Source organism: Merops nubicus, unplaced genomic scaffold (assembly GCF_000691845.1).
Source record: "Merops nubicus isolate BGI_N331 unplaced genomic scaffold, ASM69184v1 scaffold11083, whole genome shotgun sequence".
NCBI classification, from domain to species: Eukaryota; Metazoa; Chordata; class Aves; order Coraciiformes; family Meropidae; genus Merops; species Merops nubicus.
Window position 1 is genome coordinate 4,941 of NW_008600969.1, and position 22,509 is coordinate 27,449.

General features: G+C 38.1%; 1 protein-coding gene across 1 annotated transcript in view; it reads left to right on the forward strand.

Moving 5' to 3' along the window:
• Nucleotides 1-664: 664 nt before the first annotated feature.
• The window catches only part of MDN1 (MDN1, midasin homolog (yeast)), a gene marked incomplete at its 5' end in the record, with an annotated part of 93,355 nt that continues 71,510 nt past the window's right edge, over nucleotides 665-22,509 (forward strand). Inside the window, 18 exons of the mRNA XM_008937845.1 lie at nucleotides 665-891; nucleotides 1,271-1,495; nucleotides 3,072-3,179; nucleotides 3,256-3,448; nucleotides 5,357-5,569; nucleotides 6,833-6,964; nucleotides 8,142-8,245; nucleotides 10,158-10,272; nucleotides 11,992-12,185; nucleotides 13,236-13,317; nucleotides 13,982-14,077; nucleotides 15,131-15,243; nucleotides 16,946-17,094; nucleotides 17,189-17,249; nucleotides 17,745-17,956; nucleotides 19,420-19,523; nucleotides 20,526-20,670; nucleotides 22,081-22,177. Coding sequence (XP_008936093.1) covers nucleotides 665-891; nucleotides 1,271-1,495; nucleotides 3,072-3,179; nucleotides 3,256-3,448; nucleotides 5,357-5,569; nucleotides 6,833-6,964; nucleotides 8,142-8,245; nucleotides 10,158-10,272; nucleotides 11,992-12,185; nucleotides 13,236-13,317; nucleotides 13,982-14,077; nucleotides 15,131-15,243; nucleotides 16,946-17,094; nucleotides 17,189-17,249; nucleotides 17,745-17,956; nucleotides 19,420-19,523; nucleotides 20,526-20,670; nucleotides 22,081-22,177 — 2,570 coding nt within the window. The remainder of the gene's footprint in view (nucleotides 892-1,270; nucleotides 1,496-3,071; nucleotides 3,180-3,255; nucleotides 3,449-5,356; nucleotides 5,570-6,832; nucleotides 6,965-8,141; nucleotides 8,246-10,157; nucleotides 10,273-11,991; nucleotides 12,186-13,235; nucleotides 13,318-13,981; nucleotides 14,078-15,130; nucleotides 15,244-16,945; nucleotides 17,095-17,188; nucleotides 17,250-17,744; nucleotides 17,957-19,419; nucleotides 19,524-20,525; nucleotides 20,671-22,080; nucleotides 22,178-22,509) is intronic.

Consider the following 22,509-nt stretch of genomic DNA (forward strand, 5'->3'; position numbering starts at 1 on the left):
ATGGAGAGGTGCTTGGGTAGTAACATGAGCTCAAGGACCAGAGACATATGAGCATAAGATGCAAGAAATGAATGGTTGGTCTTCAATACGACAGTTAGGAAGATTGAGGAGGATTGTTAGTGGGGGGTGTCAAGAGCATTGCCCACTAAAATTGCTGTCAGAAATAAGGCTGTGGTTGTGGTTAATTGGATGCTTCTTTGGAAGAGGGAGTGTACATGATACAGCTCAAACTTTTTTTAAGAACTCTTAATTCTTAAATGTTTTGTGGCTCTTGTGAGACTGAGCTGTTGAGATAAATGGGAATTCTATTAAAAAAGATGTATTAGTTATAACATTTTCCTATTTATTTTTTTTCTACTAAAGAAAATACTTTTAAACATTTTTATCTTTCAGATGTAAAATATAATTTAGCACTTTGAGACTTTTTTCTAATTCATATTTAGTGTGTCATTCAACATGTCACTAATTCTATATCCCATTTTTTTTTTTCTAATATGGAGAGCTGTGTCAACTAAGTGCTTCTGTTGGGAGCTTTGGACTCACTTCTGGTTGTATTCGGAAGATTTGTTCTGTAAAATTGATTGTGAATCCTGCATGAATAGTTCTGAAGTCAAGAGTCCAGATCATTTCCCACTTAACCCGTTCTTATTTCCCCTTCCTCTAGGTTTGGACTCAGCAGGACCGGCAGTGCATCCTCGACACGTTGGCACAGTTGCTGCTGGATAAGGAATGTACTCTGCTGATCGGCCGCCAGGTCCGGCCGCTCCTGTTGGACTTGTTGGAGAGAAACGCAGAAGCCATTAAAGCCGGTGGCCAGGTCAACCACGACCGGCACGAGAGGCTGTGTGTAGCCATGAGCAAGCTGGTCGCTGACCACCCGGATGTTTTGCCGTGAGTCATGGGACGTCTCTTTGGGCAGTGCTGGAACTTTGGGAGTGTGTTTGCCAGTGTCCACTGGTGGTGAGGGGTGGTACAAAGTTCCCTGAGTAGGAATCGGCGTTACTTCTTCAGTCAACGAGAGCAGCGGAAGAGATCTCACCAAAGGCAGTACTGTTTCCCCTTGATAATTAAGTAATGATTTCTAATAAGTTCAAGTATCCGTTGTTAGCTGATTGTCTTTCCCAAGCGTGGACAACGCTAAATGTAGGCCTCAGTTCTCAGCATACCATCATTTACTGTCTCAGGACTTCTGACATTTTTATTAGTGACCATTTTCCATTCCTCTGACTTAAGTGTCTGAGTTCCATCTCTTTCTCTCTTTATTCTGAAGATTTGCTTTAAGGTATTTTAAGAGTACATCACCAGTTTTCCAGAGGCTTTTCCTGGAGAGCTCGGATGCAAACACAGTCCGATACGGGCGCAGGCGAATGAAGTTACGGGACCTCATGGAGGCAGCCTACAGATTTTTACAAAAGGAGCAATCAGTTTTCCGGGAATTATGGGACTGGAGCGTGTGTATTCCACTCCTAAGGAGTCATGACACTTCAGTCCGTTGGTAAGTTGAACCCCCTCAGATCTTCTCTGTTGAAAATGTGTCCATATTTTGTATTGAATTTAACAGTTTTCATGTGCGAGTAGAAAAGAATCTTCCAATGATACCAGAAAAATCTGTACTGATGGTATCTGTACCTTTGCTGCTTATTTAATCTTTTGCAACTTTCAGTGATCTGTCACAAAGTGAAACTTAGGCTAGCTCTTAGTTGTGCTTAGAGCTCTGGTCTGGAGAATCTTTCAAATAACTTCAGTTTACCCAAGCTGGGTTCATGAGAGATGGTGCATTTATCACTTCACCTCTGCTGTAAGCCTGTTGGTGTATTGCCTGCATTCTGGAATGTTGTCCTAGAAAAAAGTAAAGATGAATCCACTTTTGCTCCAACTGACATTACAATGAAATAATATGCTATTCTGCATTGGTGTGCAATTAATGCTTTGGTTATTTTCCCTATTGCTCGTATATAGACATCTCGGTCACTGTAAAGCTTGGCTCATTTAAGCTGTGCTTCTTAATTGGCCTTGTTACTGGCTTTGTACATGGTTTTAGTCAGATGCTTTATGTTAAGTGTCTGCCTGCAGGGCTTCAACCCAGTTACATGATCTACCTTGTTCATATGAGTAGTAGTTTGGATAGTGGCTTTCATTTATTTAAGAAAAGGTCTTTAATAGTCTTTGTTTTTTTGGAACATAAACTCAGAATTATGTTAGTAACACGTAATTTTAAAATAAGTTGTATAACTTAGGAAGGGCAGGAACAAGAGTGTTGTCAAATCTATTGGCCATTTGTGAAGCTCTTCAGAATGACATAAACTTAAAATAGAATTTCTAATTAATTAGCTGGAATTGGCTTACCTGGTGTTCAGCTAAGATTCTTAAATAATTGTATCAACTGACTTTGAAATTTTGTCCTGAAAAAGTCTTCTTCTGGCAACTCGTTTTTCTTTTTTTTTTTTTTTTTTTTTTAATACCTCCACCTCCCCCTGTCAAGCTCATTAAAAGCTTTGTTCTTGCAAGGTAAAAATAGTGGTATAATGAATGAAAAGTGGTTTCTAGTTTCTATTAAATGTCCTTTTGTTGGAAGATAGTTTTATGTAGTAATGAAGTCAACACTTGGGAATCATTGGCTTCTTTTGGCACTGAGTCTTGTGTTCATTCTGTTAGGGTTATTTTAGAAACAGCATGAGATAGGAAGCAATTTTGAAAGAGAAATGGTAGGAGGAGAAGAGAAAAATCATGCGAAGAAAATCTGATTTTCATTGTCTCTTACGTTTCACTTATTTGGGAAAGTGTTCTCCTTTACTGTAATTCTGTTGATTATACTGTCCTTCAGAGAAAGGTTAGCTAGTAGGTGTATAAATGATAAAGTATGCCACAACAGAATTGCCTTTTTCAGTTCTGAGCTATTTCTCAAATCTTAAAGAATGTTAAGCACCGCACTAAAGTAATTTCTAGGAAGAAAGTTTTCTGCATGTTTTTCCCAACTTGATATTTTGGGTTGTAGTTGACAGTTGTCAAAATAATTTCTAGACATTACAAGACTATGTTTTGACATGTTTTGTTCTAAATATAATTTTTAGGTATACTTCAAACTGTCTTGCTCTTGTTACATGCATGAATGATGAGCATAAATTATCTTTCCTGAAGAAGATATTCAATCCTGAGGAGCTGATACATTTCAGACTAAAGTAAGAACTTTTAAAACGTTGAACACAATTTGGTTTTGTTGATGGCTTTCAGTTGACTTAAATATGGATTTCACAGGCTACTAGAAGAATCTCAGCTGCACAATGTGGAACAAGCCCTTGTTTTGGCCAATCCAGACTCCTCATTTTGGCAAAAGGAGAAAGAACTGCAGTATACACAAGGACATATTGTATCGAGTGACCTCTCTGCAAATATAGTAGCTGTGTGTGGTATTGTGCTGCCTAGACTGCAGCTTGTTGCTGAAGAGCAGGTATGTAACCCGGGGTTAAGTCTGTACCTTTTGGGGGTTTTCTTGTTATTGTTTTGTTTGATTTTTTTTTTTTTTTCCAAAATTCTCTAAACATGATGAACTGACTTTATTTCCTGCTGGAATGGTATTGAGGTACTATGGGTAATGTATGTATCTCTAGCTTTCTTGATGTGATCTGTAAGCTAGTCCTGTGTAATATGGGCACTGTGAAGGAGTTTTGCTGAGGAGTGAAGCAATAAAGGCCTAATAGTGCTGTGTGTTTTATCTTCCTCTAGGAGCTGTTCTAAACATAGTACAAAAGAATATTCAGCTTTACTCTGTATCTCCAGTCCAAGTTGGGTGATTATAGCTGAGTTAAGCCAGGATCTGGCATGATTACTCTTAGCTGCTTTTTTTGTGCTATAAGCCTTTTTCCAAAGGTATTCTTAGTTCTTCTCTTAAAACAAAAGAAGACTGCTACTTACTCTTCTTGGAGGCAGAAAAAGGGGAGAGGAAGTAAATAAGAAATACTTTCTCCACTTGAGTGAAGTGTTATGCAGAATGTAGCGCCCTACAGCTTTAGGAAGTCCATTGAAGGCATAGAGATATTTGAGCAAATGGTATTTAACCTTTTTTCCTTTGAAATGCTCTTCGTCTTGAACTGTTCAGGTTCTTTTTAACTGCAGAAAATACTCCTGACTGTTCTTCTCATTTAGGTGTAGTTTTAACTCTTTGCTGAGTGTTTCTATTTAGTTCTGTGACACTTATGTACAAGTGAAGGACAAAGAAATGAAGACTGCCAATGTTCAAAATTTGAGTAGTCCACACTGCTACCACCTCTTGTAGTTGGATTTGCTGTGTTGTAGTTTTTTAATAGGAATAAGAATGCGGTTTGAAATTAATTGCAGCAACTGTTTTTACTGTTCAAGGAGATCCTTGCTCCCATGCCAGTGTCATTGCTGCTGCAGCTGTACTGAAGCTAGGCACTGCTATCAACTGCATGGCTGAAAGGATACTTTTTGTCTGAGAGAGGAAAGAACTTGCCCAAAAGGCATGCTTTTATGTTTTTAACAGCCCCAGGTATTTCACTTATCTGTTACACAGTGTAGTTCCAGTTACACTTGGTGAGGTTCCAGTTTCAGCTGAGGAGGTTTGATGAAGAGGTAGGAGCAAACCGTGAGGGAAAGCAGGTACTTCTAAAAACTAGCATTGTTACCATGAAGTAATACCTGGAGAGAAGATCAAACTTAAATACAAGACACTTGTTTCAGTGCAGTATGTACTCTGATTTATATTCTCTGTGCCTTTTGGCAGGAAAGTGCTAATTTTTGAGTTATATACTGATACGTAGGTATAGGAGAATCTGTAGGAAAATGAAGGAGAGTCAGAATATTTGTGGAGTACGTGTAGCATTGCTTAAATGCCATTCAATAAACTACTTAATTTACCTTTTTTTTTTTTTTTTTTCATGCACTGAATTTAATGATCTTATACTTTGGCCTGTGCAGAAAGTAGTAAATATAACAGTTAGTATTCATACTTGCATCATCTGAATCTCTTGTTTTATTTGTCTTGTGATTTGAATCCATCCTGATAACTTCATTTCACTTATTGGAAATTGTATTTGGTTGACATGTTGTGTTTGCATAGTTACTATGTTTGTACTGACAACTTAGTGTGAACTCCCTTTGGCAATAAATCATACATATACTTCATTAAGCGTTTCATCTATAATAGGTTTTTGATTAAATCTATTTTAATATCATTAAATACAGCCTTAGAATCCTTTATTTTATTTGGTATGTGTTGACAGATCTGCAGGTCAGAATTTTCTAGTTGTCAGACTTGCTTTCCTACTTGTTCTGTGTTGTACAACCTGTAAAAAAGTAACAATTGCAGTGTAGTAACTTGAATTTTATGTCTGAACAGGAAGATGACACCAGCCGTTTTGTTTTGGTTGAATCTGCATTCACAAATCTTCAAAACCTTGCTATGGCCGTAGCCTATCAGAGTCCTGTGTTATTAGAAGGACCAATAGGATGTGGCAAGACTTCTTTAATTGAATACTTAGCAGCTGTTACAGGAAGAGCAAAGCCTCCTCATATTTTGAAAGTCCAGCTTGGGGATCAAACTGATAGTAAGGTAATTGAAGGAGTTGTTTTATGGTTAGGGCATCAGACAGTTTTTGCTTCATGCATGGACTTAATTTGCTCATTAGATAATGTTTAACTTTTTACCCAAAGACCCCACAACCCCCAACTCTGTAATACTGGTCTTGCTATTGATAAGAATAAATAAATATACGGAAAAATCCTACTTAAGCTACAGTAGGTTTTAAATTCTGTGCATAATTGTGCTGTATCTGTTTCATTCACATTATGTTTTATCAGAAGTTTTCTATGTGTAAGAGCCCTATTGATTTTATTATTTATTTAGTTAAAAAGACTTGGCAGGGGGAATGGTTCTAAAATGACTCAAGCTGGTGCCAGAGTCTGTATGGACACTTCTATTTCAGTTTAAGTGAGCTAATACCAGTTCAATCTGATCCCAGTGTTTTGGAGTAAAGGTGAGCTGAAGTCAGATTCTGTGATGTTGAGGGCACTTGCACTTCCTTACGTAGTAGTGATTTAGCTCTAAACACAGAGGTGAAGATAATTTCACATTCTTCTGGTTTTGGATATATAATTTTGAGCTTGAATTAGTTTATGTTGTTTGGCTTAATTTATATTTGGTTTTCCAAGGTGGTTAGTGTTTACCAGAAGTGCTGTGTGAATTTGTTAGCATGCATAAGCACCTTTACTTGCACAGAACAGCTGATTTCACCATCTCACAACTGCTCTCGGCAAGATTATCTTTTTATACATATGAGTAAGAGTGCCATATTAAGAAAAAGTGATAAAGTTCAAGGTAAAACATATGTAGAAGTGAAACCATAAACTTAATTATTTAGGGAATGCTTAAATGTGGAAGTTAACTTTATCGAGAAGCAACATTGACTGGTTTTGTATCTTTGAATAGCTTGCTTTACAGTTCCTCTTACTGGCTTAGTGTTATACTGTTGATTGTTACTTTTTCAAAAATGGAAAATAAACCCTAGACAGTTTTGTATGTTATACTGTTGATTGATTGTTAATTATGGTGGAACAGCTCTGTAAATTCACTTCCAACTACGTGGTCCATTTTAATTGCTACGTTTCAGTTAGGTTTTCATAGATGTGGAGGGGTGAAACTTTTCTTAATTTAAAAAAGTGTAATGCTAGGCATAGATTACCGGATGGTTTGTTTAGTAATCTGGAGGCTAAGTGTTACTTATATACCAATATTGGTAGTATTTCTAAGTTCTTACCTTGAGTTTTTCAGGGCTGTAATGAACGGTCTCTGTTTTGCTGGTTGTTTCTGTCATAGACCCTTCTTGGCATGTACCGTTGTACAGACGTGCCAGGGGAGTTTGTGTGGCAGCCTGGAACCTTGACACAAGCTGTTACCAAAGGCCACTGGGTACTTCTGGAGGACATCGACTACGCTCCTCTGGATGTGGTACGTAGGTTCATGGTGGCTGTGAGGAACTGGTCTTAAGGCCCAAGCTAGCAATTTTTGGAGTCTACTGCCACTTTGAAAGGAGTTGTAAACACTTAACCTGTCTTCATTGACATGTTAGCACACTGCATTAGGTTTTGTCATTGTTTTAGGGTAGTCATGACACTGCCACTGATGCCAAATCTCACTCTGAAGATGTGAATTGACACTGATAATGATCTGTGTCTCATTTAAACCGTGTTTTAGTATTTGAAAATGAATGTGGCCCCAAACACCACAGAATATAATCATTTTATCAGAGTGGGGCTGTTAATAAGATATATTTTTTTAGAAATATATTTTGTTGTGTGTTTTTTTTGTTTGTTTGTTTGGTGTTGTGTGGTTTGTTGTTTGTGGAAGTTTTTTTTGTAGGTGTTTTTTGGTTTGATTTGGTGGGATTTTTTTTATTGGTGGGTTTTTTTACTCATGTCTTACGTCTAGATATTAAAAATGTGTTTTCACATTGTGGTATAGGTTTTAACAGATTTCCTGTTTTCAGCTCCAGAATGACTAGTTAGACTGTCATTCCCTTTTGAAGTAATATCTTCTCTGTGACATTGCTTGTGCAGATGTTTTGCTGTATAGGTCTGCTGGACGTTCTGCAGATAGTTATTTTCTTTCATACTTGTACTGTAAAGCATCCTTTATGTGACTAAGTAACCTCACAGATGGTTTATAGATTCTAAGCTTCTGAAATATAGGGAATTTATAAGAAAGCCAAGAAATACTGCTTTTATATACTAGACAGTTTTTCACTGCTGGAGGGTCACTCAGTTGCTTCTGTGGACTGGGCTCGTTGCACTCATCGTAAGCACGCCCTGCGTAGTGTCCTGCATTCACCTCTCCCTTTCTCAGCTCCTCCCTGCAGCCATCCTGTGTCCTTTCTCCATAGCAAAGTCTCCATGCTTGCCTCCCTCTGCACTGTGGTCCTACTTCAAATTTTTTCCTCAATCATTTCTACTGTCCTTCTACATGGAGGGATAGACTCTTTAAATAAATACCAAATTCTCCTTGGGGTAGGAGGTTGTACACTGAAAAATGCTGGTCTCTGAGAATGACATCTCTAAGATGCAGGTCATCTTTGTGCTGGCAGATAAAGAAAAAAAAAAAAATTTGTAAATTTTCTTCTCTCCTCCAGATTTCTGTGCTGATTCCTCTTTTGGAAAAAAGAGAGTTGCTGATTCCTGGTCGTGGTGACTGTTTAAAAGTAGCCTCAGGGTTCCAGTTTTTTGCAACCAGGAGGTAGGCTTGTTTAAAGTTAAATGAGGTTGAGAGTATGAGTAGCCTATTTTCAAGTCAAAGACAGAAGTGCAAGGTACTTGGGCAGGAGTATTTTAGCAATTTTCAATTAACAAGAAATAGAAATAGGGAAATTTTTCACTTTGGAGTATGGATTAATCCAGTCTTTGTACAGAAAAGTCACTTCAACAAAGCTGAAGGAATAAAACTTGCAGGGGGGTATGCTACAAAACTAACCCTTCACTAGAACGAAATACCACACTCGGCAATTACTGTGTGAAGAGGGTTTATAATTGATATTTATAAGGTGGTTTACTTTTGTAGTTTTGACAGCATTTGCATAAAATATTTCTTAACTTTGGTCTTGGGGTGGTTCGTCGTCTGACTACTGAATGATTGTTTTTCTGGGTTTATTCTTTTTATTCTATTTTGTTGAGCTGTTGGGTACATGTGTTGTTTTGAAGAACTGGACCCTGCATCTGTAATAGGATAGTTATTTGGGAATGATGAAAAAAGAAATAGAGGGGGAATTTTTTTTAAGAAAATCTGTTTTGTGAAAGTCTTGTCAGTATAGACCTTTGTAATGTTTTCTAACCAGAAGAAGATTTAAGGTACTCTCCTTGATGGCTTCACAGTAGTAATGCTCATGCATCAAATGTCAAAATGTATATTAAGACATAATATTGTATCAAGATTAAAGGCTATGATATCTAAAAGGGGAATGGTTATATCGTTTTCGAATGTTTCATAGATTACTTCAAAGCATTTAACAAATATTTCTGCTTTTGTCTTCCATAAACTTATTTCTTTGGTTGATTTATTTCTTCCTGTATTTGAGGCAACCTAAAGAGAGTTGAGTTGAATAGAGTCATAGAGTATCTGGGCTGGAAGGGACCTCCAAAGGTCATCTAGTCCAACCTCCCCGCCATAAGTAGGGACATCTCTTAACTAGATAAAGCTACTCAGAGCCTCATCTAGTCTGATCTTGAATGCCTTCAGGGATGGGGCCTCCACCACCTGTCTGGGCAACCTGTTCCAGTGGTCTGTCACCCTCATACTGAAGAACTTTTTCCTAATGTCGAACCTAAATGTGATCTAAGATTTTCTTCTGTGTACTGGGTCAACAGTTTGTATAGCAACAAATTATAGTTTCCACTGGGCTAGTTATGTCAGATTCGATAAGTCCATTGCAGTTTCTAGCTGTGCAATATTATTAAAAAACAGCCAACCAACTAAAACAAAAACACCCACCCATAAAAAAAAAAAAAAAGGCAAACAAAAAACTCTAAACACCAAAAAAACCCACACCAAAAAACAAACCGAACAACAAAACCAGCAGAAAACAGGAAGCAAACCAGAAACTCGGTGTCTAATGCTCTGCGTGTGCAAGGCCACTGCCCCAGCAGGTCTGACACATGGCCATGTACTTACTTGTGCAGCACAAAAAGAAAAAAATGGAGCACAATATATGATGGAAAGGACTCTGAGCCTGAAGGATGAGGAAGAATAATCTGGAAAGACTGGAGGGGACAGGAACTGGAGATGATTTTCCTGCGTCTTTGCAATAGAGCACAGATCCTTTAGGATCTGTGGAAGATAATTCCCAGGCCACTTCTGTGAGACCCCTCTCTTTACAAAGGATTCTGTATGTTGCTTCTGATAGACTTATTGCCAGTCATTTTTCTGCAAATATCTCTAAGGAGATTTTGCACTAAAGGGGAAAAACACTGTGATAAAAAAACATAATTTGAAAAACAAAGATAGGCAAGGTACAGCACATGACAGTACAGTGACAAGCCATAGGTGGTATGTGCATTATGCAGTAGCAGCAGTGTGTGATGTTCCTTGGTGTACTGAAAATGTTGAATTTTTCAACAAGACACAATATGCTGTGTTTCTTCATGTTTTGATTTAGGATATTCACTTGTGGTGGAGGCTGGTACAGGCAGCAAAGCAGCCATGCTACTCTTTTAGACAAGTATTGGACCAAAATACATCTGGATAACATGAGCAAAGGAGAACTCCAGGAGGTATGGGGTATATTACTGTATTGTGCCATCTGAATAATTGTTTCAATTAAGGGTAATGAATGCTTTTCAGTAATAAATTTGATCCTTATTTTTATCTCCAAGTTCCACAGTAGGCCCTTATCATTTCAGATTTATCCTGCCAATTTTGGAATAAATGGGCAATAAATGTCAGGAAAATTTGAAGCGAGTAGGACAAAGATTTTGGGAACTTTCCTTGGCAAACATTCTTCTTTGAATGGGCCTAAGAATCATACTACTTTGCCATTTTATGGCTTGCAGAGATTTAAAAACAGAAAAAGAAACAAAGAACACTTACCTTACTCTAATCCCGAGTTCTAAGCTTTCAGATAAAAAAATGTAGCTGGTCAGTTATCAATTACAAATAACTTGATATCTTCTTTTAGCCTGTCTGTGGAATGTTTACTTTGTGTGGTCCTTCAAAAAATTAAAGATGCCCAGTGCTTAAATGAAAATAGAATTGTTTAGAGGTTCTCCTTGTGATACAGAGCTCAGAATAGGACCTGATTTTAAGAGCCTTGCCTAAGGGAAGAGGAGGTGAAGAGTCTCTAGCAAAAGAGTTGAGAAAGTTCTGAATTTTCTAAAATGGAAGGGCATCATTTTTCAACAGGATTCATTCACTCCCTGGGACTCATTCAGCAGCCAGCACAGTTATGAGTGACCTTAAACATCTGTGTTTCTCCATTTTTGTAATTTGTCAGGAATGGGGCAAGAACAGCACTTATTTTGTACTGTAGATTTTGTTGGAGGGGATGCAAGTAGATGCATGGGGAGGCCTCTGCAGACAGTTTGGAGATACACATGCTGTGTGTGCTGTAGCAGCTTCTAAAAGAAGTAGATCCATCTGAGGAGGAATTCTAGGAAGCTCACAATTGCAGTCTTAAAATGCTATCTGGCCTAATTGTCAAAGGTGACTTCCAAAAAGGACCAATATTCAAGCAAAGCTTGTCTGTCAAAACCTTAGGGAAAAAAAAACCAGGAAACTTCAGTGCCATAGGTGTCACTTACCACTAGGTTCTTTCTGTTCTTTTTTGCAACTTTTGTAGCTCAAGTCACAAAAATGTGTCAAACCCTGTGTCAGATTCTGTAGTAGCAGAAGAAATGACAGTGGTAGAGTGCACCGTCTTGAACGGAGTCATGTTCTTCTGGTTAATCTTAAAAGTCAGTCTGGTGGGGTAGGACCAGTGTTCCTGTCCTGTATCTGTGAAAATCTTATTTTGGGAAGCAATAGTTTTGCTTCTCAAGCTTTAGAAGAGATAACTAAACTGAAAGGAAATTTCAGAAGAAGAATTAGCCCTTTACTTTGTCTTTGTTGGTACTGTGAATCGGCAGCTTGAATGCTCAAAAAAAATCGGTCATAAAAGGGACAGGAGGTAACTTTTGTCAGTTGTAAGGTTGTGTGATCATGATTTGAGTTCAGACAGGGTTGAATGTACCTTTTGTTGCTCCTGTTGGTGTTAGTACAAATGTATTAAATGAATGGGAGTAGAGCTGATTTGGCAAAACTCACTTCTGGCATCCAAATTGATGTCATACAAGTCACAATAACTTTGATTTTCTACAGATGAGAGAGTCCAAGAGAGCAGTTTTGTGCAGCTTGCTATCTGGCATATCTATTGAAGTGTATCCTATTAAAATTGGTGGTTTCCTTCTGATGCTAAAGATTTTTGTTGTTGTTTGGTTTGTTTTTTCTTTTCCCAGGTTCTTCAAAGGAGATACCCCAACCTTGCTCTTGTAACCAATCACTTGCTAGACATTTATATTCACCTTACGGGAGACAAGTATCAGGCATCAGAAAATAGTGCTTCTAGCTCCAGACACATACCAGAAGATTCATCAGAATCAAGATCAGAAAATAAGAAACCAAATCTGGAAGGACGAGAATTATCTCTAAGGTTGCCTTTTTCTATACGTTTATTAGAAGGAAATTTAGTCAGCTAAATGCTGCAGAGATAGCAGGGTTTATCTCTTTTTTTTTTCTTTTTAAATAGTGATAAAGAGTTAGAGTAATTAAACTGGAATTTAATAAAACCTGGGAAAAGACATTTTTCATTTAAAAATAGTGATTAATGTATCTTTTAAAAATTTCTGATTTAGAGCTTCCTATTTGCTTTTTTTTTAAAATGTAGGTTTTGTAGTATGTGGTGCTGAGTTGCTATCAAGTCATACAGATTACTTCTCAATTCAAATATCAGTTCTAGTTAAGAACTGAAATGTACTGGATAATGTTCTCACAATAGCTAGTAGATAGTATTTTCAGCAATTGTATGTATTTACTTATCCAGATTATTTCATGTTAAACACTCATGTCACTACCTTACAGATGACTGAAAATAACGAGATCTGTAGTGTACTGTTAATTTCAGAATTTTTATGGTGAAGTGCATTTTGATGTTCAGTTATTTCTTTCCTCTCATACCAAATGTCAATTGCACTTGTGGAATTTCTGTAACCAGAAGTTTTGTGTGAATTAGTGAGGCAATACTAGGTGTGGGTAGTACCTAATATTTTTGTCAATCATAAGAATGCCACAGATTTTGAAACAGCCATTGCTTTTCTAGAATTATGCTTCCTTTTCCTTTTCTTGCCTTTTGGATGGTTTTGTTGTCAATAAGGAATCGGTACCTGGAAAAATAGGTTTTTATAACTTTCTGGATTAAAAGCTTGCTGCTTTTTATTTTTTCAAATTCATAATTATTTTATGGCTTAATGGGGTGTGTTATCTATTTCTGAGCAACATATGTTAAAGGAACGCTGTTGGTGTTTATGTGCTCAGCTACTCTTTAGAACTAGCATCCTATTTTTGTGCGTCTTCATGTGTACAACTTAAGGAACAACTGAATGTGCAATTGCTTGAAGATTGTGTAATGACCTAAGCTGAACATGAAAGAAGGTTCTGTGAATTTTGGTCTGATTGTACCAAATATTTTAATTTTTATTTTCAGAGATTTGCTGAATTGGTGCAGCAGGATTGCTTACAACTTTGACAGTAATTCTTCCACTACAGCAGTGAATATTTTTCAAGAGGTGCGGTAAGACTTGATCCAGAAATTGCTTACCCAAATTCTGGCCTGGTCTCATGAATCTTAAAATACTCTATTTGGGAATGTGAGATTTTACTTTTACTTGGAGCAACTGGACTGTAGGTGGGATGGTTGTGATTTGTCTGTTGGAGGCCTTCCTTGCGTCCGGGAAGGTTGTTTGCTGCAGTGTGCTGAAAGCCAATCCAGGCTTACTGCTGCCATACAAACATTTTAACTGTGTAGAACTGAGAGGAACAGTTTTAAGATCTTTATTTATCCTCTAACATGAGGCTTCTTTCTTACTCTCCTGTGCATCAATTTCTGTTCCAGGTTTAGAATTTTTCAGGCATGCAGCAGTCAGAGGAAGTTTTAAGACATGGGTTCTTATGTTACTTCCTCCTTCATTTTGGTCCATTCATCTAAAAATAGCTTCTGTGCCTGGGCATTGAAGAGTGTACTTTCTGTAGAAACTCACTAAACTACAGAGTTTAGAACTTCTTATTACATCCTTTTGAACTCTGTTGTTTGACTTGATCTGCAGACAGTAAAATAATTCTATTTACCATGGCTGGATTTGTTTTAGGTACAATGTAAATTAAGCTGGTGTTTGTCATGTCACAGTGTACAAAATTTGTACTGAAGAAGTTATTTTATTTTCCCTTTGACAGGCGTTGGACTGTTTCACAGCTATGCTGTCCAACCAAGGCAGCAGACAGAAAATGGCAAAAGTTATTGGAAGTAAACTAAACATTTCCAAGAAAAAGGTGTGTTGAGCTATAATTAACATATTTATTGGTAATGTTCTATAATTTGCAACTTTTCTAGTGATGAAAGGTGTTTGGCTATTTTTCTTACAATTATGCCCATCTCTCTGTCACAAACACTCTTTTTGCTCTCTGTACTATCCAAGAATGTACATTTTTCTCTTGTTTTTTATTCAGCTGTATTTTTTTTTTCTCTGAAAGTTACAGTGAAGCTGTTTTAGAGCAGTTTGCATATGGTTTCATCATGCAAAGGAAGGATCACACAGCTGAGGCAGCACAGTTGCCTAAGCACATGGTACTTCTGGATGCACAGAATAGTAAAGAATGTGTTTTCTTTGGTGATTACAGTGAACTTTAATCACTTAAAGAGATTAGAGAGAAACAGGATCTTACTGCTTGTTCTACAATTATTGATTACAAAATCAAGTACCTCTCTAGAGCCTCATAACTGTATGTTAATAGCATATGGTATAAATGGCTGAATAGAACTAAACCATTACACTGACAACTCTTTCTGACTAGAAGTTTGATTGCAAAGAAAATTCCCTCCTTTATTTGAAGACATAAGAACTTGCCAGCTGGGTGGACATAGAGATCCCTGAAACTTCTGTGGATTTTTCTCTTTGTCCTTCTTCCTTTGCATTATTTCAATACTGGGGTGTCTTAACCTCTGCCAGTGGCAAAATAACCTTGTTCACACAGTGGTATCCATCAAGGGGTTTTTTGAGGGCAATTGTTTGTTTATTATTAGTTAAGATAGCTGTTCCCAGGTTGAACTGTGTGTAGTTGAACTGCCATGGAAGTAGTTGAAGTAGAAATACAATGGCATAGACTCATTACCAAGTTCTTAATTGGAAAGACGTTGTTTACACAGACTATAACACTTCTGAGGTCCTTCAGTATTTTAGGTGATGAGTATGTGAAAACTGCAAAAGAGGACATCTTACTGTGAAAAATTAGCTTGCTGCAAAGTAATGCCAATAGCATAGCGTGGGTGTGCTTAGTGTGATGTAGACAATGTTAATATTGAAAGTGTTGATGCTGTGTTCACAGGTGGAGTTCTTCTGTGAACTCTATAAACCAGAAATTCTAATATGGGAACAAGAGGTCTCTGTTGGAAGAGTGCATCTCGTGAAGAAACAAACCCAGGCTCTCACTGTACAGAGGTAGAATATCTTGTCGTTTCCATGTGAATCAAAATATTTTGTGGTGGAAGAGAATAGAATAGTTTTGGTTGCAGGAGACCTTTAAGATCATCAAATCCAGCTGTTTACCCATCACTGCCCAATAACCACTAAACTGTGTCCTTAAGCACCTTATAGCACCTCATCGATACGTGTTTTAAATACCTCCAAGGATGGTGACTCCACCACTTCCCTGAGCAGCCTGTTCCACTGCTTTACAACCCTTTCAGTGAAGAAATATTTCCTAATAGCCAACCTATACCTTCACTGGCAAAACTTGGCTCTCTTCCGTCTTGTCCTATCAGTTGTTACTTGGGAGAACAGACCAACCCCCACCTTGCTACAACCTCCTTTCAGGTAGTTGTAGAGAGTGAGAAGGTCTCACTTCAGCTTCCTTTTCTCCAGGCTAAACAGTCCCAAGTTTCCTCAGCTGCTCCTTATAAGATTTGTACACTAGAACCTTCACCAGCTTCATTGCCCTTTTGTGGACATGCATTAGCACCATAATGTCTTTATTGTGGTGAGGAGCCCAAAGCTGAATGCAATATTTGAGATGCCACCTCATCAGTGCTGAGTACAGGAGGATGATCTAGTCCCCTAGTCCTGCTGGCTGGACTATTTCTGATACAAGCCAGGATGCTGTTTGGTCTTCTTTGCCACCCTGGCCTTGCTGGCCACACATTCAGCTGGCTGTTGACCAATCCCCCCAGGTTCTTTTCTGCTGGGCAGCTTTCCAGCCACTCTTCCCCAAGCCTGTAGCATTGCCTGGGGTTGTTGTGACCCAAGTGCAGGATCCTGGCACTTGGCCTTGTTGAACCTCATACAGCTGACCTCAGCCCATTGCTCCAGCCTGTCCAAATCCATCTGCAGAGCTTTCCTACCCTCAAGCAGATCAACACTCCTGCCCCACATGGTGTCATCTGCAAACTGACTGAGGGTGCACTTGTCCAGATCATTAACGAAGATATTAAACAGAACTGGCTCCGCTACTGAGCCGTGGGGAACACCAGTTGTGTGTGGACACCTGGTATTGTTCACCACCACTCTTTGGGCTCAGCTGTCCAGCCAGTTTTTTACCTAGTGAAGCATATGCCCATCCAGGCCGTGAGCAGCCAGTTTCTCCAGGGGAATGATGTGGAAAATGATGTCAAAAGCTTTACTAAAGCCTAGGCAGACAACAACCAAACAGATTGTAAATCACAGGATTAAAAAAAAAAAAAATGCAAATTGTATATTCTCACTGCAATGGCAGGAGTGTGCCAAGTTCTTTCTCTTGTGATCTGAGTTTTACCTTGTGTATCTTTGAGGCTGTCTGTGTCATACTTCTAGCAGCCAAAGCATGGAGATTTTTCTGCTTCTTTTGAACTAGTGTTTCTTCAAAGCAGTGTGGATCTAAAGCTGTTATAATAAGATTCTGATGTATCTATCGTTGTAAAGGTAGAAGTTTGTACTACATGGCACTAACTCCACTAGACAGGAAGTTCTTTGGAAACCTTGAATTTCTAGGTTGTATCTTGAGAAGGGTTATCTTTAACTGTTTTTTTTCCAAACCTGTATTTTTAATATAAAAATGTAATGATTCTAAGTTCAACCAGTCCTCAAAATAAAATCTAAAAAAAAAGGCAAAATTGAAATGAGTTTCTCGATATATCTTGAGTTTGAGTTGTTTCCTTTGTTTTTTCAGAGTAAAACAAACCTTTGCTGCCACAAGGCCATCTGCAGTATTAATTGAACAGCTTGCAGTTTGTGTTATGAAAGGAGAGCCCGTGCTTTTGGTTGGTGAAACAGGAACTGGCAAAACCTCAACTGTTCAGTACCTTGCTCATATTACAGGTAAATAGAATGCAAAGACTTTAACTTATATGAAGATGATTTAGAAAACAAACAAAACTCACAAGCTGATGGTGCTTTCTATTTCTGTTTCAAGGACACCATTTGAGGGTTATCAACATGAACCAACAAAGTGACACAGCAGATCTGTTAGGAGGGTGAGTCACTGACTACTATTTTATCTGTTCTGAATAACAACTTGGTTGTGTTGTCGAAGAATTGTTTTTAGGCATCTGTTTCATAGTAGCATAAATGTCTTAAACATGTTTGCCTGCAGAAACCTTGTTGAACAGAGGAAGTTTCACTGAATTGTGTGCACATCTGTACGTCATGAAGTAATTTAAAAACACTCCCCAAAGTCTCTTGAAAAATGGATAAGGTGTTCAATATAAATATGATGTAATGTTCACTGGACATGCTGTTTTGTAGTAGTAAAAGTAGTTTTTTTCAGAGTAGTCCTGTCTTTATAAAATCACCTCCTAAGGTACATTTAAATATGCACAATTTTTCTTCATTTATTTGTTCAGTAAAATCTTCAGAAACCAGGGTTCCTTCATGCACAGTATTGTTGTTTCAGTAACTGGGTGTTTTTGGCTCACAGATGCTAGTTCCTGTGTCACAAATAAGTAATTTTTCTTTTTGCTTCTTTTCAGTTACAAGCCTGTGGATAACAAGCTGATCTGGCTACCTCTGCGAGAGTCTTTTGAAGAACTCTTCTCTCAGACATTCTCTAGGAAGAAAAATCAAACATTCTTGGGACACATTCAGACCTGCTACAGGCAGAAACGTTGGCATGATCTACTGAAACTGATGCAGCATATTCATAAATCTGCTGTTAATAAGGAAGCAAAAGAAAGTACATCAGGTGAGAATTTAGACTGATCAAACACACTTCATTAGTGGTGAACCTCTGCAGAGAGTAGATAAATACCGGAATACTGGTGATGTTTTTGTTTTATTTGCATTTGCTTGGTTGGTTTGTTTGTTTTTTTTTTAATCCCCATTTATTACATTCTTTCTTCTTGTTTTGAGAAATGCAATCTCTGTTCATAAGATGACATTCAAAATACTGTTAGACTAGTGGTTTGGTTTGTGTTTTTTTTTTCTTCTTTTTTCCCTTTTTTTTTTTTCCTAACTCATCACTACTCTTAACCATGTCTGACAGTGTGAAGGATGACTTGTCTGACCCACAGTGCCCTTGACATCTTATCTCCACTCAGCAGTTACTTTTTTGCTCTGTTTGTGAACAGTACACATTGTTTGTGTGTCAGTCTTCCACGTGAATGCATTCATGCTTTCTTTCAACTGTGGAGCCTTATTAGATGTCATAAGTATATCCTATTTTAAAAACAAAGCAAGCAACCAACAGAAATAACAAAACCCCAAACTCAAAATACTAGCTCTCAGCATATTAATGACTTTAAAGAGGAGCTGTCTGATGACTTGATTTCACTTTCAGTGATGCTGGCTTGCCTAGTGCTTTATTTCATCATGGTTTTGTCTCCACATTACAGTTTTTTTCTTTTATACTTCACAACCCATTTGAGACAGAGGCAATATTGACACTTTGCCTTCCATGGAGTGGTTTCTGGTTCAAGACCTGCTAAACCTGTTAGCTTTCATTCCGTATGGGCCAAGTAAACTTAATTATGAACTTTATCTCCCCTCTTCTTCTAACTGGTTCTTCTGAATATGCAGATATTAAAATAAATGCCCACAAATGTAAAAAAAAAAAAAAAGAAAAAAAAGGGGGCTGTTTTAAAGACCATTTGTTGCAATTATTGACAATCCTAAAATAAAGACAAGCTGAAATCTGTAACTTGCAAAGCTAGCAAATTAGGTCATAATGATGCTGCATATACTTTAGGCTCTGACTTTAAACAAATAACCAAAATAAGCACAACTGTAAATGATGTCATAACTCATAGGCAGCAGTGTTTTTATTGATACTGAGTGTTCATTGTTAATCTATGCTGTCATAAAGTGTGTAAATTTTGATTTGTTTTTCTGACATGTCTCTTTCTGTCTCTGGGATTTGGAGACTGTTAAGAGTCATGCTGGAACCAAGTGCAAGAAAAAATTCCTAAGCTAGGACATGCTGGAATGAATAGCAAATTACCAATAGTGTTCAGCTAAATTAAAAAAAAACACCAATAATTTTTTTTTAATCCACGGGATATTGTCTATAGAACTTGAATGTTTTTATTGTTCAGCCCAATTTACTGTTTTAGCTCTGTGCTTGAAACAGCTTGATTAAAATACTGTTGTTAAATGTTTTTTTTGTGCTATCATTCTGATGGGACAAGCTTAAGCTAGTTTTTCTTACAGGCTCACCATTGAAGGAAAAGTGGGAGGCATTTGGTCTTAAACTGAATCATGCTCATCAACAGATGAAAATGACAGAAAATGCTCTTCTCTTTGCATTTGTTGAGGTACGTAGAGATTTGCATTTTGATGCTAGGAAGAAAAAGGAGGATTTAAAAGACTTTGCAATCAGTATTATACAAACAACTTCCTGTCAAGAATCTTGCTGTGAAGTAAAATTTCTTCTGTGGTAACTGTGAAATGAAGTATGCTGCTTCAAGGAGGTGGTGGTTAGAGGAGGGGTAGGGGAGATTATTTTGTGGCTAACACATGAATTCAGTGGTGTATAATAGGAATTTGGCCTGGTATGATAAAAGTATCAACAATATGTCCTATGATCTTTTAAGTGTACAAGATTAGGAATAAACATTTTGATCAGTCTTTAGTAGGACATGCCTTGGCCTAGGGATTCCTGTGAACGATCTAATATTAATAATCTGTGCTGTTTATTGAGGAGTGATTTAAATTTTTTTTTTAAATGTCATTAGGATATTGTATCATGCATTTGAAACATTGTGTGTGATTAGGGGTAACTGATGGTTTATGCATGCTTATTCCTTGTCACCCTGTTAGTGTGAATATATGCTCAAATTTTGTGTAAAGCATGTTAAAAGTTGACCAGTCTTCTTTCTAAAAAATGGTTGGAGAACTTAGACTTAAGTATAGTTTTATTTAATAAGGTACAATTCCCTGAGGAGGGTAATATTGCTTGTGTGTTTGGATGTCTTTAGATTTACTGTCTTCAGTCTCAGTGTGGAGCCAGTGAAGCTTATGCACTGCAGTGATGGATGTCAGTGACAGGCAGCATTGCCCACATAAGAGAGCTTAACCCTGTTCTATCTGGGCTGATCTAAATCATAACTGCTAATGGGGATAACTGACTTCTGTGACTTGCAAAATAATTGCTGTTATTGAGGGAGAGCAATAAAACGGCCGTTGCTGTAAAAAATCTCCAATTGCCATTTGTCTAATCAACCCATAAACTGCAAAACAAGTGTTTCCAGTACACAGATGCTTCAGTTGATATATCACTGCTGGTAACATGATTAACAAATTGATCTGATTTCCAGGGTACTCTGGCACAAGCAGTGAAAAAAGGAGGGTGGATTTTATTGGATGAGATTAACTTGGCTGCAGCAGAGACTTTAGAGTGCCTGAGTGGTTTATTGGAAGGATCATCTGGCTCGCTGGTGTTACTAGACAGAGGAGACACAGGTATTATTTCTGTGCTTGCTTATGCTGTATCTTGCTATTCAGTTGTATTCCCTATGGGGTATGGCTCAAAATAAGTTAAGAACATTTACCATGAAAAGGAAGGTGTGTAGAAGAGAATAGTGTGTTCTTTCTGGACTTCATACTTTTATGCAGGAAGTGAGAGTTTTAGTTGACTATGACTCAGGAGATTTCAGTATGCAGAAATTTTGCTTCTTTGGACTCTACAAGGAGCAGATCTCTATAGTGCCCTCAGTAAGCAGTGCTGTCTGTAAAGACAATTCCAGGAGGGTAACTTTTTTTTTTTTCCCCAGTAAAGTTGAGGTAGCTTGATGGATAAGGGCGTAGAAGGTGAGGTTCAGTTGCTGCTGTAATAATTGTCTTCTGCTGATCTTGCAAATATATTCTGCAGCTAGAAATATGTGTAAAAGGGCTCTGCTTTTTCTGAGTCCTTGTGGGTTGACCCCAGACAGCAACTAAGCACCTGTAGAGCTGCTCACCAACTATGCACCCACAGAGCTGCTCACATACTCCTACCACCCCACCACACCTCAGCAGGATGAGGGGAGAGAATAGGAAATGCAAAAGTCACAAAACTCATGTGAAATGAGTGATATAAAGGCAGTCACTAACCAGCTCCCACAAGCTGACCAAAGTCCAGCCAGTCTCTAACAGCCACCTTTGGAAGACAACAGTCACCACCCTCTTCTTCCTCTACTCCAGTTCTTACTGCTCAGCACAATGTTCTGTGGTAGGGGATATCACTTTGTCCAGTTGGGATTGGTTGTCCCAACAACATTCTCTCCCAGCTGGGAGTGTTGCTCACTCCCAGCCTAGTTGCTTGGGGAGAGAGGACACAGTTGGGGGAAAAAGAGAGAGCCTTGATGCCGTGCCAGCACAATTCAGCAATAGCGAAAACGTTGATGTGTTCTCAGCAGCGCCACAGGAGCTGCTGTGAAGAAAGTTCTTGCCAGCCAAACCAGTACAGAAGTTAAGGTGAAAAATGCAATTGCTGGATAGAGTTTTCTGAGGCTACAGATAGAGGCAAATGTTCTGTGAGCTGCCTAGGCTGGGTTTTTCTTGCTAGCCAAGGGAAGCACTGGCCATTACTCTGAGAGAGATGAAAAGAGTTTCAAGTTCAGGGTTTATGTAATTTTTGAAATATTTTGTGTAGTTAAAACATCCTACTATACACAAATAAAAGTCAGTGTTTCATTTGCCTGTGGCTATGGTGAACATGTAGATGTGCTTCAGAGAATGTAATATGATAGAAAACTTTTCACCCGGGCATTTTAAGAAAAGGTAGTAGTGCAGTAATAGAAAACTGGCTTAGATGAAATATACCTCATTTAATGTAATAAATATCCTGTGTTTAACATTAACCTTGTGTCCCTTGTTTCTGTTTTCCTTTAGAGCCTCTTGTCCGTCACCCTGATTTTCGCTTGTTTGCATGCATGAATCCAGCTACAGATGTTGGTAAGAGAAATCTTCCTCCAGGAATAAGAAACAGGTAGGAAATAGTGATTATGTGACAAAATACTTACATCATTGGACAGAGTTTAATGACCTTCATGAGTTGTCCCATTGAAGAATGCCTTATTTGAAGCCTGAGGATATAGATTTGAACTTGAATTAGCATCCTGTGAGAGATGTTTTCCACATCATGGTGAAGGTCTTTCATGAAATGGCATCAGGAAAGTACTTGCGTATAGTTGCTGAGCATGAGCAAATGGTCTGGCAGTTGTGCAGAGTCTTGTCACTAGGGGCAGGGAATGATGGTTCTTTACAGTCAATCTGTCAGTGCCTGGGAATGCAACTGCAGCAGTTTATGTTCCTGATGGG